At 52.6% G+C, this 20,587-nt stretch overlaps 1 protein-coding gene across 3 annotated transcripts in view; it reads left to right on the forward strand.

The window, feature by feature from the left end:
- The first annotated feature begins 1,160 nt into the window (after positions 1 to 1,160).
- Positions 1,161 to 20,587, forward strand: part of Rab44 (RAB44, member RAS oncogene family) — a 33,572-nt gene continuing 14,145 nt past the window's right edge. For 2 of the 3 annotated variants that reach the window (XM_037199830.1, XM_037199832.1), the window contains exons 1-6: positions 1,161 to 1,264; positions 7,897 to 8,115; positions 17,138 to 17,246; positions 18,098 to 18,272; positions 19,557 to 19,703; positions 20,138 to 20,228. In XM_037199830.1, the coding sequence (XP_037055725.1) occupies positions 7,909 to 8,115; positions 17,138 to 17,246; positions 18,098 to 18,272; positions 19,557 to 19,703; positions 20,138 to 20,228 (729 nt within the window). In that variant the 5' untranslated portion in view covers positions 1,161 to 1,264; positions 7,897 to 7,908. Of the gene's footprint in view, positions 1,265 to 1,828; positions 2,067 to 7,896; positions 8,116 to 17,137; positions 17,247 to 18,097; positions 18,273 to 19,556; positions 19,704 to 20,137; positions 20,229 to 20,587 lie in introns of those variants that run through there. The other variant, XM_037199831.1, reaches the window with a different exon arrangement.

The raw sequence follows: 20,587 nt of genomic DNA on the forward strand, positions 1-20,587 counted from the left end.
CACAATACACACCTACACACTCATATCTACACACCTATACACATACACACACCTACACAAACACATCTACACACAATACACACCTACATCTACACATACACACACACCTTAACACGCACGCGCGCACACACACACACACACACACCCTTTCCATGCCTCCATACATATAAACATCCACACACAAATGTCTACATACACAAAATAAATTAGTAAGTGTAATTTTTTTTTCTTTTTCTTTGAGACAGGGTTTCTCTGTGTAGCTTTGGCTATCCTGGAACTCGCTCTGTAGACTGGGCTGACCTCGAACTCACAGAGATCCTCTTGCCTCTGCCTCCCGAGTGCTGGGATTAAAGGTGTGCACTAGCTGATAAGTGTAACAATTTTTTTAAAATGTCTAAAACTTAAATCCACCTGGGATGATTTTAAAATTAGAAGGCTCTGGGTTTTGGGGTCCTAATCCAGTCTCCCAACGGCTAATACAAACACATAATTTCTTCATTTATTTGAAATGATGTCTTTATCAATTCATGAAGTTCTTACACGTGTTCAAATCTACTGCTGTCTGCTTTGTATTTCTTTTTCTGTTTTTCTTTTGTATCGCTGAGACAAAGCCTAATCATGTAGCCCAGGCTGGCTTTGAACTCAGATCCTGCTGCTTCACTCAGGTTCTGACAGCTATGCGGCGCCCCACCTGGCTCGTTCCCACCCACTCCACGGCTCCAGTCACCTGTCTTCATGCTCCAGTTCCTCACGCGCCAGCACCACACTGTTCGCATGATTATGTCTCGGAAACGTATTTTGCTAGTAGCTTAGTCTGTTTCCTAAGAAGGGAGTTTGATCTGAGCCTCCCCTCCTAGTCAGGTAGGCTGCCCTGGCGTGAGAACCCGAGGTGAGGAGGGGTACTGTCCCCCCCACCCCCGAAGCATTTTCTGCACCAGTGTCTCTGCACAGTGGTTTCTCTTGACCCTCCTCCTGGGCTGAGGACACTCCGGAGGAAACTGAGGCCCAAGTTCTGGCCTTGTGTGGAACATACCAGGACCCCAGGCATCTGGCAAGACAGAGAAAGAGCCAGCAGGGGCCCTTTCTACGGGAAGTTCCTTAGATGACAGCAGGGGATGGGCAGCGAGGGAGCGGAAAGGGGCGGTTGAGCAAGAGGCAAGACTGTTGGCGGTTGCCTTGCCGAGTGCCTGGGCTCTGTGGGCAGCACACGGTGACCTGCTCACAGGGGCCAGGAGCACCGGACCGCCACGGAGGGCTCTGAGAGGTGGGAGCTGCCCAGCAGGCCACACTGCTGCTTGCCGGGGCTCGGGGGAGGGTGGTAGTGTGGGCCCATGCAGTAGCTAGCTAGCTTTTTCTTTCTTTCTTTCTTTCTTTCTTTCTTTCTTTCTTTCTTTCTTTCTTTCTTTCTTTCTTTCTTTCTTTCTTTCTTTCTTTCTTTCTTCCTTCCTTCCTTCCTTCCTTCCTTCCTTCCTTCCTTCCTTCCTTTCCTTCCTTCCTTCCTTCTTTCTATCTTTGTTTTGTTTTTTCAAGATAAGGTTTTTCTGTGTAGCCCTGGCTGTCCTGCAACTTGCTATGTAGACCAGGCTGGCTTTGAACTCACAGATATCCATCTGCCTCTGGCTCTTAAATTCTGGGATTAAAGGCATATACTGCCAAACTGCACTTTTTTTTTTTTCCTCCTGATATGGGGTCTTATGTAGCCCAGGCTGGCCTTGAACTCACTATGCAGTCAAAGATGACCTTGAACTCTTGATCTTCCTGCCTCCACCACTGGAGTGCTAGGAATAGATGACCACGCCCAGCTCCCTTCCAGCTTCTGTGACAGGCTGCGGAGCTGAGGGTTGGGACTTCCAGACTGTCTAACGGAGAGGCCCCGGCTGTGGGTGTCATCTCCAGTGAGTGAGAAGGGGGTGGTGGACTTGAGACAGCGGGCAGGTCTTCTGGCTTCTTGGACACTCGGTTTCCCTAGCGGTTAGTGGGTGAGGGTGGAGGGGCCGGCAGAACAACCGACGAGGACTGGGTGGTTCTCAGGGCCGTTGGCGAGACCATGGTCGGCCTTTCCTGAGGTAAGTTTCACGCTGAGCTGACTCAGCCCAGGGACAGCTCTGGCAGATGTCCCCTGCTCCTTCCTTCTCAATTTCTCTCCAGCTCTTGATGGGAGGCCTCAGGGCTCTGCTTTTCCAGCTAAAATCCCAGGCTCCCATCGTGGAGCCCGGTCCTGAAGGTGACTGGCAGCCAGGCCCACAGGCTGGCTGCCGAGTTGTCCTCAGACTTCGGGAGAAACGTGGGGGACACCTGGGTGTTGAGGGGCTGTGTGGGTTTCACTGGCGGTGAGGGGTCTCTCCCTGAGCAGGGTGTGCCGGAGACTGCTGCAGAGACGGAGCATGCTCAGAGAGCACCCTGCAGCTGCCTCTAAGGGTTCGGTTCTGGCCCTGGGTGACGACAAAAGTGTCCTTTGCAGTCACCAAAGGAAGAGTAGAGGGCGTTGTCTGAGAGCTAAGTATGGGGGGAGATGGATGATAACTGAGGAGAGAGACAGAGACAGAGAGCGCGCATACACTCATGGACTCAGCAAAGGAGGTCCCCACTGGCTCTCAGTGGCCATTCCTGCCCGTGAAAGGGGCACAGACTGATTTAGGGTATGCTGTAAGGGAACATGGGAATGGGGCAGTGACTGACACAGGTGTCCTGACCTATGGTGACTAGCTCTGGAGGCCTCCCTGGCTGCCGGGGACAGGCTGACTCCCTTCCCTGGCCTTCCTGATGGTCTAGCCACTGAGGTCCCTGCCTGGTGGAGCTAAGTGAGGTGACCCTTTCCTGTGAAATGCCAGGGCCTGCTGGGAACGCTGCAGAGGGGAGTTGCCCACATTCCAGGGGCTCATTTTGGGATTCGACCTCCTTTGGCTGTGAGAGCCGGGCTGGTAACACTTAGGCTTCTCATGAGGGCTCCCCCCCCCCTCGGCATGGGCTCTGGGGGCTTTATCTAGCTGTTTCTGTGTGCTAATCAGCTCGCAGGAAGTACTGTGAAACTGCCCTGACTTTCTGCAAGGACAGTCCTTGCTGCCCAGGAAGCACAGCTGGACCACATCTGGACAGCTGTGAAATCTTTGTCCCTCCCAGGGCCGCTTCCCTGGGCATCTGTGTCCCCTCCCCAGCTGCAGTGTCTTGGCTCCAGAATGCCTTGGGGAGGTCCATCCCGGAGGAGACAGACGGGCAGCCAGTGCCCTCAGCTTTGGGTTGGATCTGCGGGGGAACGCAGCTGTTGTTCGGACTGCTGTGAACCCCGCCCTCATCAATGACATCACCGCCGCTGTCACTGCCAACTTTACCCAGCAGTCCCTGAGGGTCAGACTCAGTGCTTGATCAGAGTCAACAAATATTTGCTAGGCGCCAGCTGTATGCCAAGTTCTGTAAAAGGAGATTCGAATTTACAGGATAAATGATAAAAGGCGTTTCTGAGAATGGAAATCGAGATAAAGTGGAACCAGAAAGGGGGTGTGCTGCCATGTCGGGGGTGGGTGGTTTCAACGTTAATTGTCATGTTGAAGCCTCACATGGTTCTGGTGGTAGATGTTAGTCTGATAGTCCTTTTTATCGTGTGTGTGTGTGTGTGTGTGTGTGTGTGTGTGTGTGAGAGAGAGAGAGAGAGAGAGAGAGAGAGAGAGAGAGAGAGAGAGAGAGAGAGAGAGAGAAGGTCTCACTCTGTAGAATAGGCTGGTCTTGAATGCACAGTGGTCCTCTTGTCTAAGCTTCCCCAGGGATCACTGGCAGCCATCCCCACACCCAGATACTTCTCCGCTTCTAGCGAGGAGACTGAGGCAGGGAGAGGGTCAGTGACTTGCCTGAGGCTGCCCCTTTAGAGAGCAGCAGGGGAAGAGACCCACTGACTTCAGAGCGTCCTGACGTCACCGTCCTCACGGAGCTGCTCCCTTCCCTCATCTCTAGGTCGCGAGGGTGGCCTCACCTGCTGCTGGTGCCCTCACTCCGAGGGTCTTTCCTTGACTGTAACCTCGAGGCTAGCGCTGCCCCCCAACAGCCGCGGAGGGTCCTGTGGTCGCGGAGGGAGGGGCTTTCCTCTGGCGGGGACGAGGGGGGGGGATGTTGCATGGAGGTAGACAGTGGCCTTCTGGGTGTGGACGGATGTGGCCCAAGGAGGGGCACAGGTCCCATCACTGTTTAATGGAGCAGTGTGGGGTGACCCATGGGGTGACACTGGTGACATCCAGGCAGCTGAGTGCAGGGGGACCCCCAGAACCATTCTTGCTTGTTTCCCCTCAAGCCTTCTCCTAAAGACTTCGGAATCTGCAGAATTGAGTCAACAGTACCGTGACCCACGTAGTGTGAGATGGAGACACTTGGCCTCCCCCCCCCCATATTCACATGCCCCACGGCCCCCACCACACTTTCTGCTGTGTGCTTATTGTAAGCATCGGAAGGTAGATGGCAGGGTCAGAGTTCACCCCGCCCAATCAGATATCTTTGTTGTTGATCTCTGAGACAGGGAAGTACCCTGTGGCCCTGGCTGGCCTGGCCTGGAACTCACTGTGTAAGACCAGACTGGCATTGAACTCAGAGAGATCCTCCTGCCTCTGCCTCCTGAGTGCTGGGATTAAAAATACGAGCCACCACAGCTGGCTCAATCAGAGTCTTTTTTTGTTTTGGTTTTTCGAGACAGGGTTTCTCTGTGTAGCTTTGCGCCTTTCCTGGGACTCACTTGGTAGCCCAGGCTGGCCTCGAACTCACAGAGATCCGCCTGCCTCTGCCTCCCAAGTGCTGGGATTAAAGGAGTACCACCGCCTGGCCTCAATCAATGTCTTTTAAAAGAGGACCCTAAAACCTTCGGAGCAATGGCTTCCAGACACAACCTATATTTTTACATTTCCCTAGTTGTTCCTACCCCCCAAAAAAAAACTTCAAAAAAAATCATTGTGCGTGTGAGTGTGTGGTGTGTGTGTGTGTGTGTGTGTGTATGTGTGTGTGGCAAGTGAGCAACCTACAGGGTCAGTTCTCTCCTTTTACCAGGTGGATGCTGGAGCTCAAACTCAGGTCAGCATGCTTGGTGGCAAGCGCCTTTATCTTCTGGGTCATCTCACCAGCCTTTTCGTTTATATCTTTTGAGGCAGGGTCTGGCTATGCAGTCTAGGCTGGCTTCAAACTGACAGTGATCCTCCTGCTTCAGTAGTACGTCTGCTACATACCATGAGTGTGTGGGTATGTGTGTTCATGCACACACATTGCATGGGTCAAAGTATGATGTCTTGTGTATTCCTCTATTTCTCTCTGCCTTGCTTCCTTAAGGAAAGGAACCTGGGGCTGGAGAGATGGCTCAGAGGTTAAGAGCACTGGCTGCTCTTACAGAGGTCCTGAGTTCAGTTCTCAGCACCCACATGGTGGCTTGCAACCATCTATAATGAGATCTAGTGCCCTCTTCTGGCTTGTAGGCAGAACACTGTATACATAATAAATAAATCAATCTTTAAAAGAAAGAAAGAAAGAAAGAAAGAAAGAAAGAAAGAAAGAAAGAAAGAAAGAAAGAAAGAAAGAAAGAAAGAAAGAAAGGAAGGAAGGAACATGACCTGAACTAGACGCTCACTGTTTTTGCTAGGCTGGCCAGCCGGCAAGCTCCCAGTGTCCACCTGTTTCCTCCCCCATCCTTGGGTGGTGTGGGGGACCAGCCCCACACTTATTTACCCCAGGGACTCTTGAGGAATGAGGGATAAGAGACTTAGTTAGAAGTAAAGGGGAGAGAAACAGAGAACACACAGGACAGACGCGGGTGGGCCTGGATCCTTATCCACCAGCCCAGAACTTCATTCCAGAGGTCTGTTTATAACAATGTCAAGGGGTGGAGCAATAGACCTTCCCCTTGCTAGTCACAGTCAAGTGTAGACCCTTACAAACACCTGGTACCCAGGCCCGAGGTCCAATCAACCTCTTATGCAGTCCTGCTGGGCACAGTCACCAGGAAACCTAGCGGGCTCCAACAGGGTGGAAGGCATGCATGGTCCTCTTGTGTGGTGTCTCCGACAGCGTGGAAGGCATGCATGGTCCTTTTATGTGGTGTCAGGTATTTGAACTCGGTCCTCACGTGTGCACAAGTCCTTCCATGCGCTACGCCATCTCCTGAGCGCCGGCCTCTTGAGTGATGGGATGACAGGCGTGTACCTCTGCACAGGACTCCAAACCCTTCTTGTCCCTCTCTTTTTGGCTAGGGAATCCAGTTAAGATTGTATGTTGTCTTTCAGTTCGCTTCTCTTGAGTCTCTTACACGGGTCCTTGCTTACTTTTTTTTTTTCTTTTATCAGTGTTGGCATGTGCTGCGAATGTGCTTTCGCAAGGGGAGGCCCAGAGGTCCAGGGTCTGCTTCTGCCTGCAGTGTAAGCTTGGGGGGGGGGGGGAGAGAGAGAGAGAGAGAGAGAGAGAGAGAGAGAGAGAGAGAGAGAACTTTGTTAAAGATCTGGGGCCTACACAGTTGAGGGCTTGCTTTCTCTGAACCCTGTGCTGCTGTGTGGGATGCTTGTCTCAGGGGAGGACCCTGCCACTGTTACCTGTCCCTGGATGGGCCACCATCCCTACAGAAGACCTGATCTCCTCTCAGCCTGTCTGTGACTTTTGGTCTCCACAGAGGAGTCCTTCCATCCTGGGCTCAGGTGGAATCTGCTCCCCCCTCCCCAACTCTACAAATGCTGTACTCTTCCTCAAACACCGCCAGCCTCCTCCTGGAGACTCTGCTCATGTCCTGACACCCTAGACATTGGGACCCCACTGCACGCAGCACAAGGGGCCCAGCCTTAACCTCCAACTTGAAGCATGGGGGTGCCTGCAGAGAGGGCCTGTGAGTTGGCTATATAGGGGTGGTGCTTTAGATGGAGGGAACCGGGATGGGAGGAAATTTGGTGTCTATGGTTTCTGTAAACCACGAGGGCACCAGGAAGGAAGAGAAAGAGACTGTGTCATTCGGGGGCCCTAAGAACCGGGGAGGCAGGCAGGGATGCCTCCATTTGTGTCAAAGGAAGAAACGAGAGCCCAGGATCAGTGGATGATAGGGCTTGTCCCACAACCATGAGGACCGGAGTTCAAATCCCCAGAACTCGTATAAAAGCCGGGCTTGAGCACATGTGCCTGAAATCCTAACACACGAACTGGGCAGGCAGGAACAGGAGATCACTGGGGCTGGCCTAGCTGAAGAACAGCAAGTTCTAGGTTCAATGAGAAACATTCAGTGGAATAAGGCAGACAGAGCAAGGCATCTTGTGTCCTCCTTTGGGAGCTAAACACACACACATGCACACACATACACATATATACGCACATACATATAAACACAGACACACAGACATACATACATATGCACACATCCGCATACATACATACACACATGCACACACATACACACATATGCACACGTACACATACACACACACAGTATATTGAGAAGAGGGGAAAATGGAGGGCTGAGGCTGAGAGCAGAGGACAGTGGAGGCCAAGACCAGTCACTCTGTTGCTGCTGGAAGTGAGGCCCTGAGCTGGAGGGATGACATCAAGAGATGTCCAGGAGCTCTTCCTGCCTCCGGACAGCAAAGTCCCAGGGACTCTAGGCCTCCCAAGGTTACAAGGCAAGACCTTCCCTGTCGTGAGTTCCTTCATGCAGCCCTGAGTAGAGGCCCTGAGACCCACAGGAGGGTCCGAGAACTGCTCAGGAGTGTTCCAGGCTGAGGGGATCTTCCACAGGGCAGGGGCCTGAGCAGGTGCATGTGTTGAGATCATGGTGGGTGGAGCAGGCCAATGTGGGGGGTGGGGGGGCAGGCTCTGTCACCGTGGAAGGATGGAGACCTTGGCTGTGCTCAGCCTTCAGCACTGTGGCTCATCACCCTCTTAACTCTCCTCCATCCCCAGGTCTGTGGCACCATGGAGAATGGAAAGGGAGGGTCCAGAAAAGGTCGGAGGCTGGCATCCAGTCGCCGGAGGCAGATCCGAGAGCCGGCGGATGGTCAGGATACCCCCGCGGCCCCAGAGCCCGAGACCTGGCCGCCTCATGCTGAGGAAGAGCTGCAGTCCTTCTTCCGGGACTGTGGTGCCAAAGAGAGAGGCTTTGTCACCCGAGAGGACCTGGCGGTGAGCATGAGGTCCCGGCACTCCCGGGATCCCTTTCGTGCAGATTCTTGACTTTTCCTGTTTTAACCAGGGCTTAGCTGGCCTGCCTGTTCCCCTCCGCATCCAAATCCACTCTCAGAAAACATTAGGAATTTGTTTATACCAACACGTAGGTGACCAATGAGGCTTAATATAGCATCCTTTTCCCGAAACACTTGCATTTTAACAAGGAGAGAGCTTTATGCCACAGAAGTAACTCACAAATGGTGTGTGCGGTGTGAGACATTATTGTTGAGACAGGGTCTCTCTATGCAGCCCTGGCTGTCCTAGAACTCACTCTGTAGACCAGGCTGGCCTTGAACTCACGGAGATCCTCCTGTCTCTGCCTCCCAAGTGCTGGGATTAAAGGAGTACACTACTATGCTTAGCTATTTCTATTATTTTGAGTACTATGTGTATGTGTGTAGATATGTGTATGGTGATATACAGACACCCCCAGGGTCTGGAAGAGATTTCTGGAGTTATAAGCAGTTGTGAACCACCCGGCATGTGTGCTGAAAAACAAACCTGGGTTCTCTGCAAGAGTAGTATTCACTTGTTTGTTTGGTTGGTTGGTTGGTTTTTTCTAGACAGGGTTTCTCCGTGTAGCTCTGGCTGTCCTGGATCTCACTCTGTAGACCAGGCTGGCCTCAAACTCACAGAGATCCGCCTGGCTCTGCCTCCAGAGTGCTGGGACTAAAGGCGTGCGACACCATCACTCTGCTGTGAGAGATTTTTGAGACAGGTCTCTCTATGTAGCTCAGGCTGGCCTCTAACTCTCAGCCTTCTGCCCTGGCCTCCCCAGTTCTGGGATGACAGGCAGGCTCCACCCCACCTGACTGAGGTGTTTAGAGCAGAGATGTTCATCTTGGGGAGCAGTCAGAGCACTAGGAACCAGAGTAGGTTGATGAGTGTAAACCTGGAGAGTGGCCAGAGTCGTGGGTCCCACTAAGAGGCTGGAAGCCTGTGGTCCAGACCTAGGTGCCTGAGGACTTCTCCTTCATTGCAAAAGGGTCTGTGTGGGTCTGATGTTACTTCTGGGTGTCACTCCACACTCCCTTTTGTCCTTTCCCCATTAAGACGGTTGCCATAGAGACGGAGAATGTGGCACAGTTGGCAGAGTGCCTGCCTGGCATGCACAATGCCCCAGCTTCAGTTTTAGTACTGGATAAACTGTGTGTTGGAGAGCACACCTGCGATCCCAGCGCTCAGGAGGTGGAGGCAGGAGGGTCAGGAGTTTGAAGTCATCCTTCGCTACACATGGAGCACATTTATTCACCTGTGTGTATGTGGGTAGGAGGTATGCACGCCACCGTGCGCGTGCGGAGTTCGGAGGGCGACCTGTGTGAATTGGTTCTCTCCATCCACCAGGGTTAAACTCAGGTCGTCAGGCTTAGAGGCGAGCACCTTTACCCGGGGAGCCCTCTCACCAGCCAAAAGAGATAGTATCTAGTTTATTATTAATTAACTAGGGATTACAGTAAAATGCCATGACTAGTGCCCAGAGCCCTTGCACTTGGATACTCATAGGCAGTTTGACAGGAAGGTGTTAGGGTAAAGATTGCTGAGTTCAGTCTGAAGAAATGGCTAACGGCCAGCAACTCGGAAACCCTTGCCAAAAACTGACTTCATCCTTCCTAGATGAAACTCTGAAGTTAATGAGTGACTTCAGTAAGTCTGGGACTTTTAAAAATAAGAGTGTGTGTGTGTGTGTGTGTGTGTGTGTGTGTGTGTGTGTGTGTGTGTGTTCATGCATGGGTGTGTTTATGCATCAGGGTGGGGGGTGGGGTCTCTCTTGCTTCTACCTCTGTGTGGGCTCCTGGCCAATCCTCCTGTCTCCGTCTCCCATCTTGGAGTAGAAGAGTTGGGATTACAGACAAGTCACCCAAATCTAGCTTGCTTTTACATGGGGTCCCGAGATCAAACTCCGGTCATCAGGCTTGCTTGATGGTATTCGACAGACTTTTTCTGAGGAGGTGCAACACACACACACAGACACACAGACACACAGACACACACACACACACACCACTGCTAGTTCCAAGCAGGGACTCCACAGCGGACCAAGAGCCAACTTGGTTGAACCAATGAGTTTTTGTTGGGGTGTCTAACAGGAGCAGGGTGAGGACTGACAGGAGCAGAGACGACCCAGGAGCAGCTGCATCATCAAAGAGCCCGCCCCCACGGGGTGACAGCTCACAAGAGCTGCAGCCTTGGAGCGCTGCACAGCTTATGGCAGCGCCACAGTCCAGGAATCCCGACTTCGCAGCAGGCTGCTGCTGGCGAGTTGTTTAACCTCTTCTGTAAAGCTAGGGAGGGACCCTCCAGAGTCTTCCAAGGGTCAGCTTTTCTAGACACGTGACTCAAGCCAGGAGAGTCTCATGACTTCCTCTGCCTACTGGGAGGAATGTTTAGGTTCAGAGGAGATTGCTTTATACCCCACAAAGCCTTCTCTTGGCCTGAGTCTAGACCTTTTCATCAAGGAGGCCATCTACAGACAGAATTCCAGGCTAGCCGGGGCTTCATAGTGAGATCCTGTCTCAAAAACAAAAGAAAAACAGGGAGATGACCAGTCTACTCCCCTGGTCTGGACAGTGTGTGGCCAGTTTCCACTTCTGGATAATTACAGACTGGTCTTACCTTTTTGTCTTATTCTCAAGTTTCAGATCATTTTTCTTGTGGTTGTAAATAATTTCCCTGTGTTTCTTGATGTATGACGAGATGGTTGGGTTGACCCTAGTTATTGCTATAGGTGAAGCCAGGGTATAAACATGTGAGCCTCCTTCGATTTAAGCTGCAAAACCAACACTTTGACCAAAATTAGTTCCTAGAAATTTCCATATGGATAGGTGGAACTTTCAAAGCCTCCGTTGCTGATGTTTCTGTTGGACGACCAGCCGTTTGAATTCCTTTTTCCTTGGCCACAGCAGTGAGAACCTGAAATGAAACCCGACAGAGGCAACTTAAGGGGAAAAGGGCTTAGGGTGGCTCAGTCCATCATGGTGGGGAAGGCAGGGTGGCAGGAGAGCCAGGCAGACGGTCACATGGTGTCCAGTCGGGGAGCAGAGACATGGGCACTGGTGCTCAGCTTGCTGCCGCCGCCTTCTCTTCTTCTTCTTCTTCTTCTTCTTCTTCTTCTTCTTCTTCTTCTTCTTCTTCTTCTTCTTCTTCTTCTTCTTCTTCTTCTTCCTCTTCCTCTTCCTCTTCCTCTTCCTCTTCCTCCTCCTCCTCCTTGACCACCAGCCACTTTCTTCTTTTATTCAGAACCCCAGCCCACAGGACTGCACCACCCACACTCCCGGTGGGTCTCTCCCTGGCTAGCCTTCTCTGGAAAGTCCCTCACAGAAATACCCGGAGGTGTCTCCTAGGTGACTAGCTGAGGACCGAAGGGTCACCTGGAATGTGGGCCCTTGAGTGCTAATGCTGGGACAGTTTGTCAGCCTTCGTCCAACGTCAGGCTCCACACCCAGCTCCCCTCTCCAGCAGGCGGCTCTTGCAGATTTGATCAGTTTTCCTGCCTGGAAATGACCTTCCTTCTCCCACGGCCCCAGGCCTCCTGAGAGGGTTTCACCACGGGGGTGGGGGTGGGGGGTTGGTTCCGAGGCTATCCCTGCGAGCCAGCCTGTTACAGCTGATTACATGAGGACCATTGTAGAAAATGACACTCCAAGGAGCTACTGGGCTGCTTGACTGATTTATTCAGTTCCATCCTGGTAAAATAGGAAGGCAGATGCCTTTGAACCTGTGCAAAACAAAACAAAACAACAACAAAAACCAAAACGTAGATTGTTCTGGAATGTAAGGAGAGCCAGTAAAAGTGTTTGTTGGTTTCTGAAGGAAAGTGAGATTCAAATAATACTCCAGGTGCTTCACTTCAGTTTCCCAAAGACTGAAGGGCACCGGAATGTGGGGTGTGGGCCATAAACGGGGAAGTCCAGGGCAGACAGACTGCTTAGAACAAGGTCCTAACGGAGAAAACAAGCCAAGGATAGGAAAGAATTTAAAATGTTCCAGGTCAGCCTGGTCTACAGAGCGAGTTCCAGGACAGCCAGGGCTACACAGAGAAACCCTGTCAAAAAGAAAGAAAGAGGGGGGGGAGGGAGGGACAGAGGGAGGGAGGGAGGGAGAGAGAGAGAGAGAGAGAGAGAGAGAGAGAGAGAGAGAGAGAGAGAAAGCAAGCAAGCCTGAAAAGTCAGAGGAAGAAACTTCTCTCAGATCTATTGACAGAGTGCTGAACTGCCAGATCTGATGGGGTACTCTAGGCAGCTGGGTGACAGAGGCAGGGGACCTCAAGTTCAAAACCAGCATCAGTCTGGGTAATAGTGAAACCCTGTTTCTAAAAATCAGGAGGGTCTGGGGGCCTCAGCTGGCAGGGTGTCACACAGAGAGTTCAAGGCCAGCTTAGGCTAAATGAGAACTTGTCTTGTCTCAAAACAATAACAAACAACATATAAACCCATACTGGTCAGCAAGATCCCCAGCACACACATCTCCAAGCCCGCAGTCCCCCTCTCGGCCCTGCACGGTTGCAGCTCGCTCTATTCACTGTCCGAGAAGCCGTGAACCCATTAGGCCAATGTGAAGGGCACCCAAGGCCAGCGTGGAAGCTGGCACCCAAGTGAAGCAGAGCCTGGGACAGTCCTTTTTCCCTAGGCCTGGACTTGTCTTTCATGGTTGAAGACCTGCAGCTCACACACAGCAGAGCTTCCAGCCTCTGAAGGGAAGCAGAGTCTAGCCAGCGGCAGGAAGGCTGTGTGTTTCTTACCTTCGTGGCACCTTCTACAGGGTACATTGGTAACTGTAGGCTTGCAAGGTAGCTCCCCTGGAGGCAAGAAGAGGCTGTGGATGGCAAAAGCTTCCAGAACTCTCTGGAACCTTCCCGCAGAGCAGGAGAGATGCCCTGACACAGCCTGATCCCTGTGACCTCACAGCCTGGGGAAGACAGACTTTCCCTTCTGATGTGATGGCTCTTCCTATGGTACTTTCTCTCTTTTGTTTTTAGATGCAGTTTCATGTAGCCCAGGCTAGCCTTTAACTGACTATGTATCTGAGGCTGGCCTGGAGCTCTGATCTTCCTCTGGCGTACTGGAGTCATGGGCATCACCATGCAGTTTATGGGGGTGAGGCTGGAGGTTGAACTCAGCACTTGGTGCAAGTCCTCTACGCCCTACACCCCCCCAGCACCCCATCCTAGCTTCTTAACAATTACTGTTGTTAATATTATCATTATTGTGTATGTGGGAGTGTATGTGTGAGTGAGGGCACACTCGTGTCAAGGTTCACGGGTGGAGGTCAGAGGTTACCTTTCAGGAGTTGGGCCTCTCTTTGCACGGTTGGTTCTGGACATGGAAGTCAGGGCTTGAGGCTTGCTCTCGTGGAAAGTGCTGTAACCCGCTGAGCAATCCCACCAGGCCTCCTTCTGATTTTTTTTTTTTTTTTAGATAGTGTCTTGCTGTATGGCTGAGAGTGGACTTGAATTCACAGCAATCCTCCTGCCTCAGCCTCCCAAATGCTGGGATTACAGGAGTGTGCCAGTATGCTCAGCTAAAAATGAGGAGGAAGGGAAAGAGAGCACAGGGAACCAATATATTTTGAGATAGCCACAGGAGAAGGTGACGTGATTGTGAGGGAATTCAGCTCTTTCCTAAGTGAGCTGCCCTGCTTTTTGTGGGTTTTTTGTTGTTGTTGTTGTTTGTTTGTTTGTTTGTTCAAGACAGGGTTTCTCTGTGTAGTTTTGGCGCCTGTCCTGGAACTCACTCTCTAGACCAGGATGGCCTCAAACTCACAGAGATCCACCTGCCTCTGCCTCCCTGTGCTGGGGTTAAAGGCCTGCGCCACCACCGCCCGGCCTTTTTGTGTTTTTAAAGATTAGAACCTGAGGGGGCAGGAGCACAGCTCAGCATTAGGAGCCCATAGCACTCACTGGGAGCACTCAGGCTTGATTCACAATGCCCACATTGGGTGGCTCACACCCTCCTGGTGCTGCAGCCCCAGGGGTCTGAAGCCTCTGGCCCTCACCCAGGCCACCTGCACAGCGTCTAAGGGAGCTTGTTACACAAACCTGGTGACCTGAGTTTGAACTCAGAACAGACACAGAAGTGGAAGAAGAGGTGGGTGGTGGCACACACCTGCTGTTGTCCTAGTTAGGGTGACTATTGCTGTGATGGAACACCATGACCGAAAGCAACTTGGAGAAGAACGAGTTAATTTGGCTTACACTTCCACATCACTGTTCATCACTGAAGGAAGTCAGGACAGGAACTCAACAGGGCTGGAACTGGAGGCAGGAGCTGATGCAGACGGACATTGACCATGGAGGGGTGCTGCTTACTGGCTTGCTCCCCATGGCATGTTCAGCCTGCTTTCTTACAGAACCCAGGACCACCAGCCCAGGGATGGCCCCCACCCACAGTAGGCTGGGCTGTTCCTCATCAGTCACTAATTAAGAAAATGCTCTACAGACTTACCTAGAGCCCGATCTTATGGAGGTATTTTTCTCAACTGAGGCTCCCTCTGATGACTCTTGCTTGTGTGTCAAATTGATATAAAACTATCCAGCATCCCTGTGATCCCAGGACTTGGGCCATGAAGGCCAGAGGCTCAGAAGTTCAGGATCATCCTTGGCTACATAGTGAGATTGAGACCAGCCAAGGCTACAAGAGATCTCATCTAGAAAAAAACCCAAACCAACAGCAACAAAGCCCCTAAAGCTCCGTTACACTTAGGATCCCCACTAAGAGCCAAGAAGCCCTGGGCTCAGAGCGCCCTGAGGCGTGCCTGCATGGTAATGCTTCCTACTTCTCTGTGGTTGAATTCGTCCGGCACCCTCTGAGGATAACGAGAGGGTAATTGTTCAGAAAGTAAAATCATGACCTATGGGCAAATACTGAACAGGCTCCGGTCAAAGTGGGGTGCTTTTTTTCTTTCCATGCTAGCTGAGTGCTCCATCACCACACCACATGCCAAGCCCTCAGAGATTTTATTTAACACATTAATTAGCATTATGCATGGTTCAAAGAGCACGTTAAAAAGTTGGGCAACTTAACAAAGACAGATTAGAGTCAGACCACTAAGTTAGTTTTTTTTTTTTTTTTTTTTTTTTTTTTTTTTTTTTTTTTTTTTTTTTTTTTTTACAGCTAGCAAAAGTCCAACAGGACATAAATCTTGGAGTTATCTGTCTCATCAGACAGAAATTATCTACAATGTTCCTGGACAGAATCTGCAAGTTCACACATGACTCTACCTTGATCAGTTCTGTGAGGTGAATTGGCCACACTCTGTGGTCTAGCCAGCACGTGGCTTCTTACACTTTTTTCCACTTGGCTTTTTTCACCGGAGAAATATTTTACAATATCTGGGCATATAGGCCTATAAAATAGATGTACGCATCAAACATTTACGGAGACACATTTATAGTCCCAGATCTGGCAAGGCAGAGATATGCAGGTCCCCAGGACTTGCCAGCCAGCCTAGCCTACTTGGAGGGCCCCAGAACAGTCAGGGACTCTCAAAACAAGATGGATAGTACTTGAGGACCAACGGCCACGGTTGTCCTCTGGCCTCCACAAACACATGCGCAGATGTGCCTGTGAGTGCTGCTGGTACCTCCAGAGGCCAGATCCCCTGGAGTTAAGAGTTACAGCTGTTGTGAGCCCCCTCTGTTGGGAACCCAGCTCAGGTCCCCTGAAACGGCAAGTCAGGCTCTTAGCCACTGAAGCCATCTTTCCTGCCGATAACAGCAATTTTTAAAACTTTTCTTAGGTTTTTTTTTTTTTTTTTAAGACAGGTTTTCTCTTTGTAGCCCTGGCTGGCCTGGAACTCAGAGCTCCCGCTTACGTCTGCCTCCTGAGTGCTGGGATTAATGGTGTGGAGGCACCACCACCACCTGACACACAACAGCAATTTTTAAAATGAAGCATTCTAACAGAATACAGTCCAGACATACTGATTTGATATTAACATGATGAAGAACGCTGCTAAGAAAATACTGTCTTTGTCTTCCATAGTTGAAACATTGTTGCGGCTTCTTCCTTTCTTCTTACTTCTTTTTGGGCTGTTGAGACAGTGTCTCTCCATGTAGCATAAGCTGTCCTGGGACTCAGGATGTAGATCCAGCTGGCTTCAAACACACTGAGAGATCCACCAGCCTCTGCCTCCCAAGGGCTGAGATCAAGGGTGGGCGTCACCATTCCCTGCTCATCACGGCTTTCCTAATGGCAGAACACTTTGCTTGAGAAGAAAGAACCCTGCAGTTCAAGACATAGTGTGGCCTCAACTCTGAGCCACGGTGGTTCGGGCAGGGTTCACTGCTGCCACGTGACAGCACGTACAATATGCAGATGTATTTAGAACTGTGGCTGCAGTGATGTCACACGGTGGAGGGGGAGGGGCAAGCTCCGCCGGAAGCATCTCAGATTCTGAATGTGTGATTTCAAATGAACACAGTGCTTATGACACTCCCCCCCACCACACACACTTCAATCATGCAACCCGAGAGCCACAGGTACAAACACTTGCATGGCCCTTGTCCCTGGGTCACGCTGGAAGGACGTGCTCATGTGGTGCATTACAAGTGTCAGGTGCCTAAGTGACAGGATGCTGCACATCTTGGATCCCAGCACTCTGGAAGCAGAAGCGGGTGCATCTCTGTGAGTTCGAGGCTAGCCTGGCCTATAGAGTGAATTCCAGTACAGCCAGGGCTACATAATAGAGAGAGAGACCCTATTTCCACCCCCCAAACAAAGAAAACAAACGAACAAACAAGTACCAGATGGCATTCAAAGCCATCCCACCGAGGGCTGGGGGGACACATCAGTGCAGATTTTGGGGGGTGACAAGGAGGTGACTTGGAGCCTGCTCAGGGTCCTACTGAAAGATGCCGAGTGTGGTGTGGGGAACTGCAGGGCAAGAAGGAGAGCAGGGTGGTTGAAGACAGACCCCTCCCCTCCTGTGCACGGCCTTTCCCACAGGAACAGTGGCCGACTGACTCGTCCCTTCCTTTCAGGAGGCCAAGTTCAGCTTCGTGGGGAGCGAGGAGCCGCAGATGATATTTGACTGGGTAGACACCGAGAACAGGGGCCGGCTGTCGCTGGAAGAATTCAGCTCTGGACTCAGTATGTCTGGGAGGGCCCTGGAGGCTTCTAGAATAGTGTTGGGCTGTGTGACAGGCCAGGGGGCCCTCACTGCCTCTGAGAGCTCTCAGCTGCTCCCCTAGACCCTCCCTGTATTTTCGTGTAGAGGATAAAAAGCTTCCTGGCTTTGATGTGAGACCAGAGGCTGCAACCGCCCCCCCACCCCACCCCAAGAGGTCACTTTCCAGCCTCGGCCAAGGCAGCTCCAGGCTCCAGGTCCCAGAGGGTGGCATGGGGGATAGAGAGGAGGTGGAGGCACCTCACTTAACAAATTTGTTTTATGGAAAAGAAGAAGAAAAAGGTCCTGTAAGATGGCTTAGTGGGTAAGGGTGATTGCCACCAAGCCTGATGACTTGAGTTCAATTCCCCACAACCCACTTGGTCAAAGGAGAGAACCTGATTCCTGAAAGTTGTCCTCTGACTTCCACATGCACACTGTGGTGCATGTGTGTGCTAACACACACACACACACACACACACACACACACACACACACGGGAGAGGACATATCCTTTTCAACCCTTGAGTTAGAATGTCAGCTCCCCAAGGCCTGGCATTTGGGTGAACTCCATCACCAGCTCGCAGTGAATGCTCAATGAATACTTCCTGAGTGGGTGAAAAACCTGTTAGCTACCCTGGAGCTGCTTTGTGACTTCCAGAGAATCTCTAGGCATCTCTGGGCCTCAGGTGATGTGTGAAATGGGCACTCCCACTTTATGAGGCGACCAAGGCTGATTTGAGGCACACATGAATGTATCCCTGTTTAAATGTGGGGGGTGGGGTCCAAGGGATATTAGAGCCTCATCTCCCCTCTATTCCCCTCTGTCCCCCAGAAAATGTCTTTGGCTCCAGCCCAGGTACCCACAGGCTCCCCAGAAAGCAGACCACGCTCTCTCAACCAGTATCTGCGACCTTCAGCTTGCCTGCCCTCGAGGAGGCCGATGCCGAAGAGAAGGAGGCCTTCCGGGCGCTTGTAGGGCAGATGGGGACCGGCCACTCCCTTTCTGAGTAAGGCCCTGCCAGATGGTAGGGGTAGGGCTCAGGGTAGGGCTGGGTGCAGACCCCAGCTTGTCCACGTGAGAGTGTGTGACCTCTGACCTCTGCTCCTTGCTACAGCATGCCTAGAGGGTCCCCTCTCCCCACACTCTCTAGAAAGGTCAGCCAGTTGGCGCATCCCCTCTGAGAGGGACCTGGAGACTCCCTAAGGGCCCCTCAGTAGGGGTGACTTCAAACACGGAGGTGCTCTGGGCTGGGTGGGTTTGGAGAGAGGAGATCAACTTCTGCCCTGAGTCCTGGGCTCAGGCCCTGGGTGTGTGAGAATTGTCGCATGTGCCCAGAAGGGGGTCCGGGCCCTTCCTGAGTCGCCACAACCTTGAGGCCGACAGGAGCCAGCCTCCTCCTCCTCAGGCACTGCCTCCCACTCGCTACTCTGCCCACGGGCCTCTGAAGGAGGAGACTGCTCCCTGGTTCAGAGGGTGGGGCTGCGGCTGTGGGATGGGCTGGGAGGGAGCTGGGGCGTAGGCTGGCAGAGCAGGTGGAGCAGGGAGCCATTTACCCACTTGGCGCTTTGGCCCTGCTCCCTGGCCCTCTGGCTGTCTCCATGACTTAATTAAGTCCATGTGAAAGTAGTAAGTACCAAGTGCCAACCGTGGGCAGGGCCCCGGGGCTGGCACTCACCCTCGGCATGTCTCTGGTTCCCCAAACCATCTTGCTTGGCAAGTATTGGCCCTTCTTACTTTCCCAGTGAGCACAAGGAGGGTAAAGGCTTGCTAGAGACCGGGCGACTTCAAAATGGGAGGAGAGAGGAGGTGGATGAAAGCCTTGAGCTGCGGGGGCCCCCAAATCTACCCCACCCCACCCCCATTAACCACCCACTCACTCACAAGGAAACAAATAGTATGGGGTTCAAGGGCCAGCCCCCGTATAGACACGTCCCAGGAGGAGGTGACGCTTACTTGAGTTCAGCTTCGCGGTATTGTTGGTGGAATTTTGTGTGTCAGGTCCCCAAGTCCCAGAGAATGCTGTCATTAGAACCGAGGACTAGGGGGTGGGGATGTGGCTCTGTCGGATGAACGCTTGCCTAGCGTATACGAACCCATTTGTGGGCTCCATCCTCGGCACCACATAAACTAGGTCACGGCAATCCCGGTCTTTGGGGGGTGCAGGAAGGAGAATGGGGAGTTCAAGGTTACTCTCTGCCGCACAGCAAGTTTGAAGCTAGCCTGGGCTTACGGAAGCCCCCCCACTTCCTGGTCCTCTGGTATCTGATCTCTGGAGGTTCCCGTACTCCAGGCAGGCTGAGATCTGGAAGCTGTGGCGGGAGCTGGGTCAGGAGGAGCCCCGGCTGGCAGGCAATTTGGAGGGCTTCCTGGCCAAGATGAGCATTCGTCTGCAGGAGGCCCGGGCTGACCGGGAGGCCCTGGAGTGGACGCTGAGGAAGTGAGTGGAGACACAGCAGGTGGGGGGGGGGTCCCTTGCACACTGTGGATTCCTAGATGAGGTTCTGTGCCCTTCTGGAGCGGCTGGGTAAACCGAGCCAGGATGGAGGAGGAAGGAACTCCGGGGGAGGGGGGCTATTTAGGGACCCTGTGACTGTCAGGGTCACAGCTCTGTCATGGGGGCCTGAGTCATGGGGCCAGGATGGTGACTGAGTGTGGTGGGGGTAGAGAGTTGGGACAATGGGGACCGTGGATAGGGTGGGGGATGGGACACCAGTAGAGGTATGACCAGTGTCATGGCCCCAGGGTGACAATGATAGGGTCTGAGACCGCTGCTGCTGCTGCTGCTGCGGGCAGGCGAGGAAGAAGGGCCCCCGGGGAAAGAGTTCCAGAGGTCCTGAGGGGCTGTCTGGTGCCCACCCCCTGCCGCTGCAGGCGAGACTCCGACCATCTCCACAATGTGAGGCAGCTCTATGAGGAGACGGAGGAGCAGATCCGCAGGGAGAAGCAGCAGCTGCAGGCGCAGGTGAGAGCCTTGGGCCTCGGCCCTGCCCTGACACAGCCAGGCTAAGGCTGCAGGCGCAGGCCCTGCCCTGATACAGCCAGGCTAAGGCTGCAGGCACAGGTGAGAGCCTTGGCCTCGGCCCTGCCCTGATACAGCCGGGCTAAGTAGTGGCTGAGGAGTAGCAGGATAGCAGAGGCTGCTGGGAGGCCTCCTGCCCTGCAGCTTATGCTGCAGAGAGTTGGGGTGGACCTGCTGGGCATGCGTTATGTGTTCTGTCTCTGTGAGGTATCAGTTCCCCCGGGGACTGATTTCTACGCTCTGGGCTTCAGTGTCCTGGTGAGAGTTTAGGCCCCAGTGGGGGAGTCCCAAAGTCGTCTTTG

This window comes from Peromyscus leucopus, chromosome 16_21 (genome assembly GCF_004664715.2).
Source record: "Peromyscus leucopus breed LL Stock chromosome 16_21, UCI_PerLeu_2.1, whole genome shotgun sequence".
NCBI classification, from domain to species: Eukaryota; Metazoa; Chordata; class Mammalia; order Rodentia; family Cricetidae; genus Peromyscus; species Peromyscus leucopus.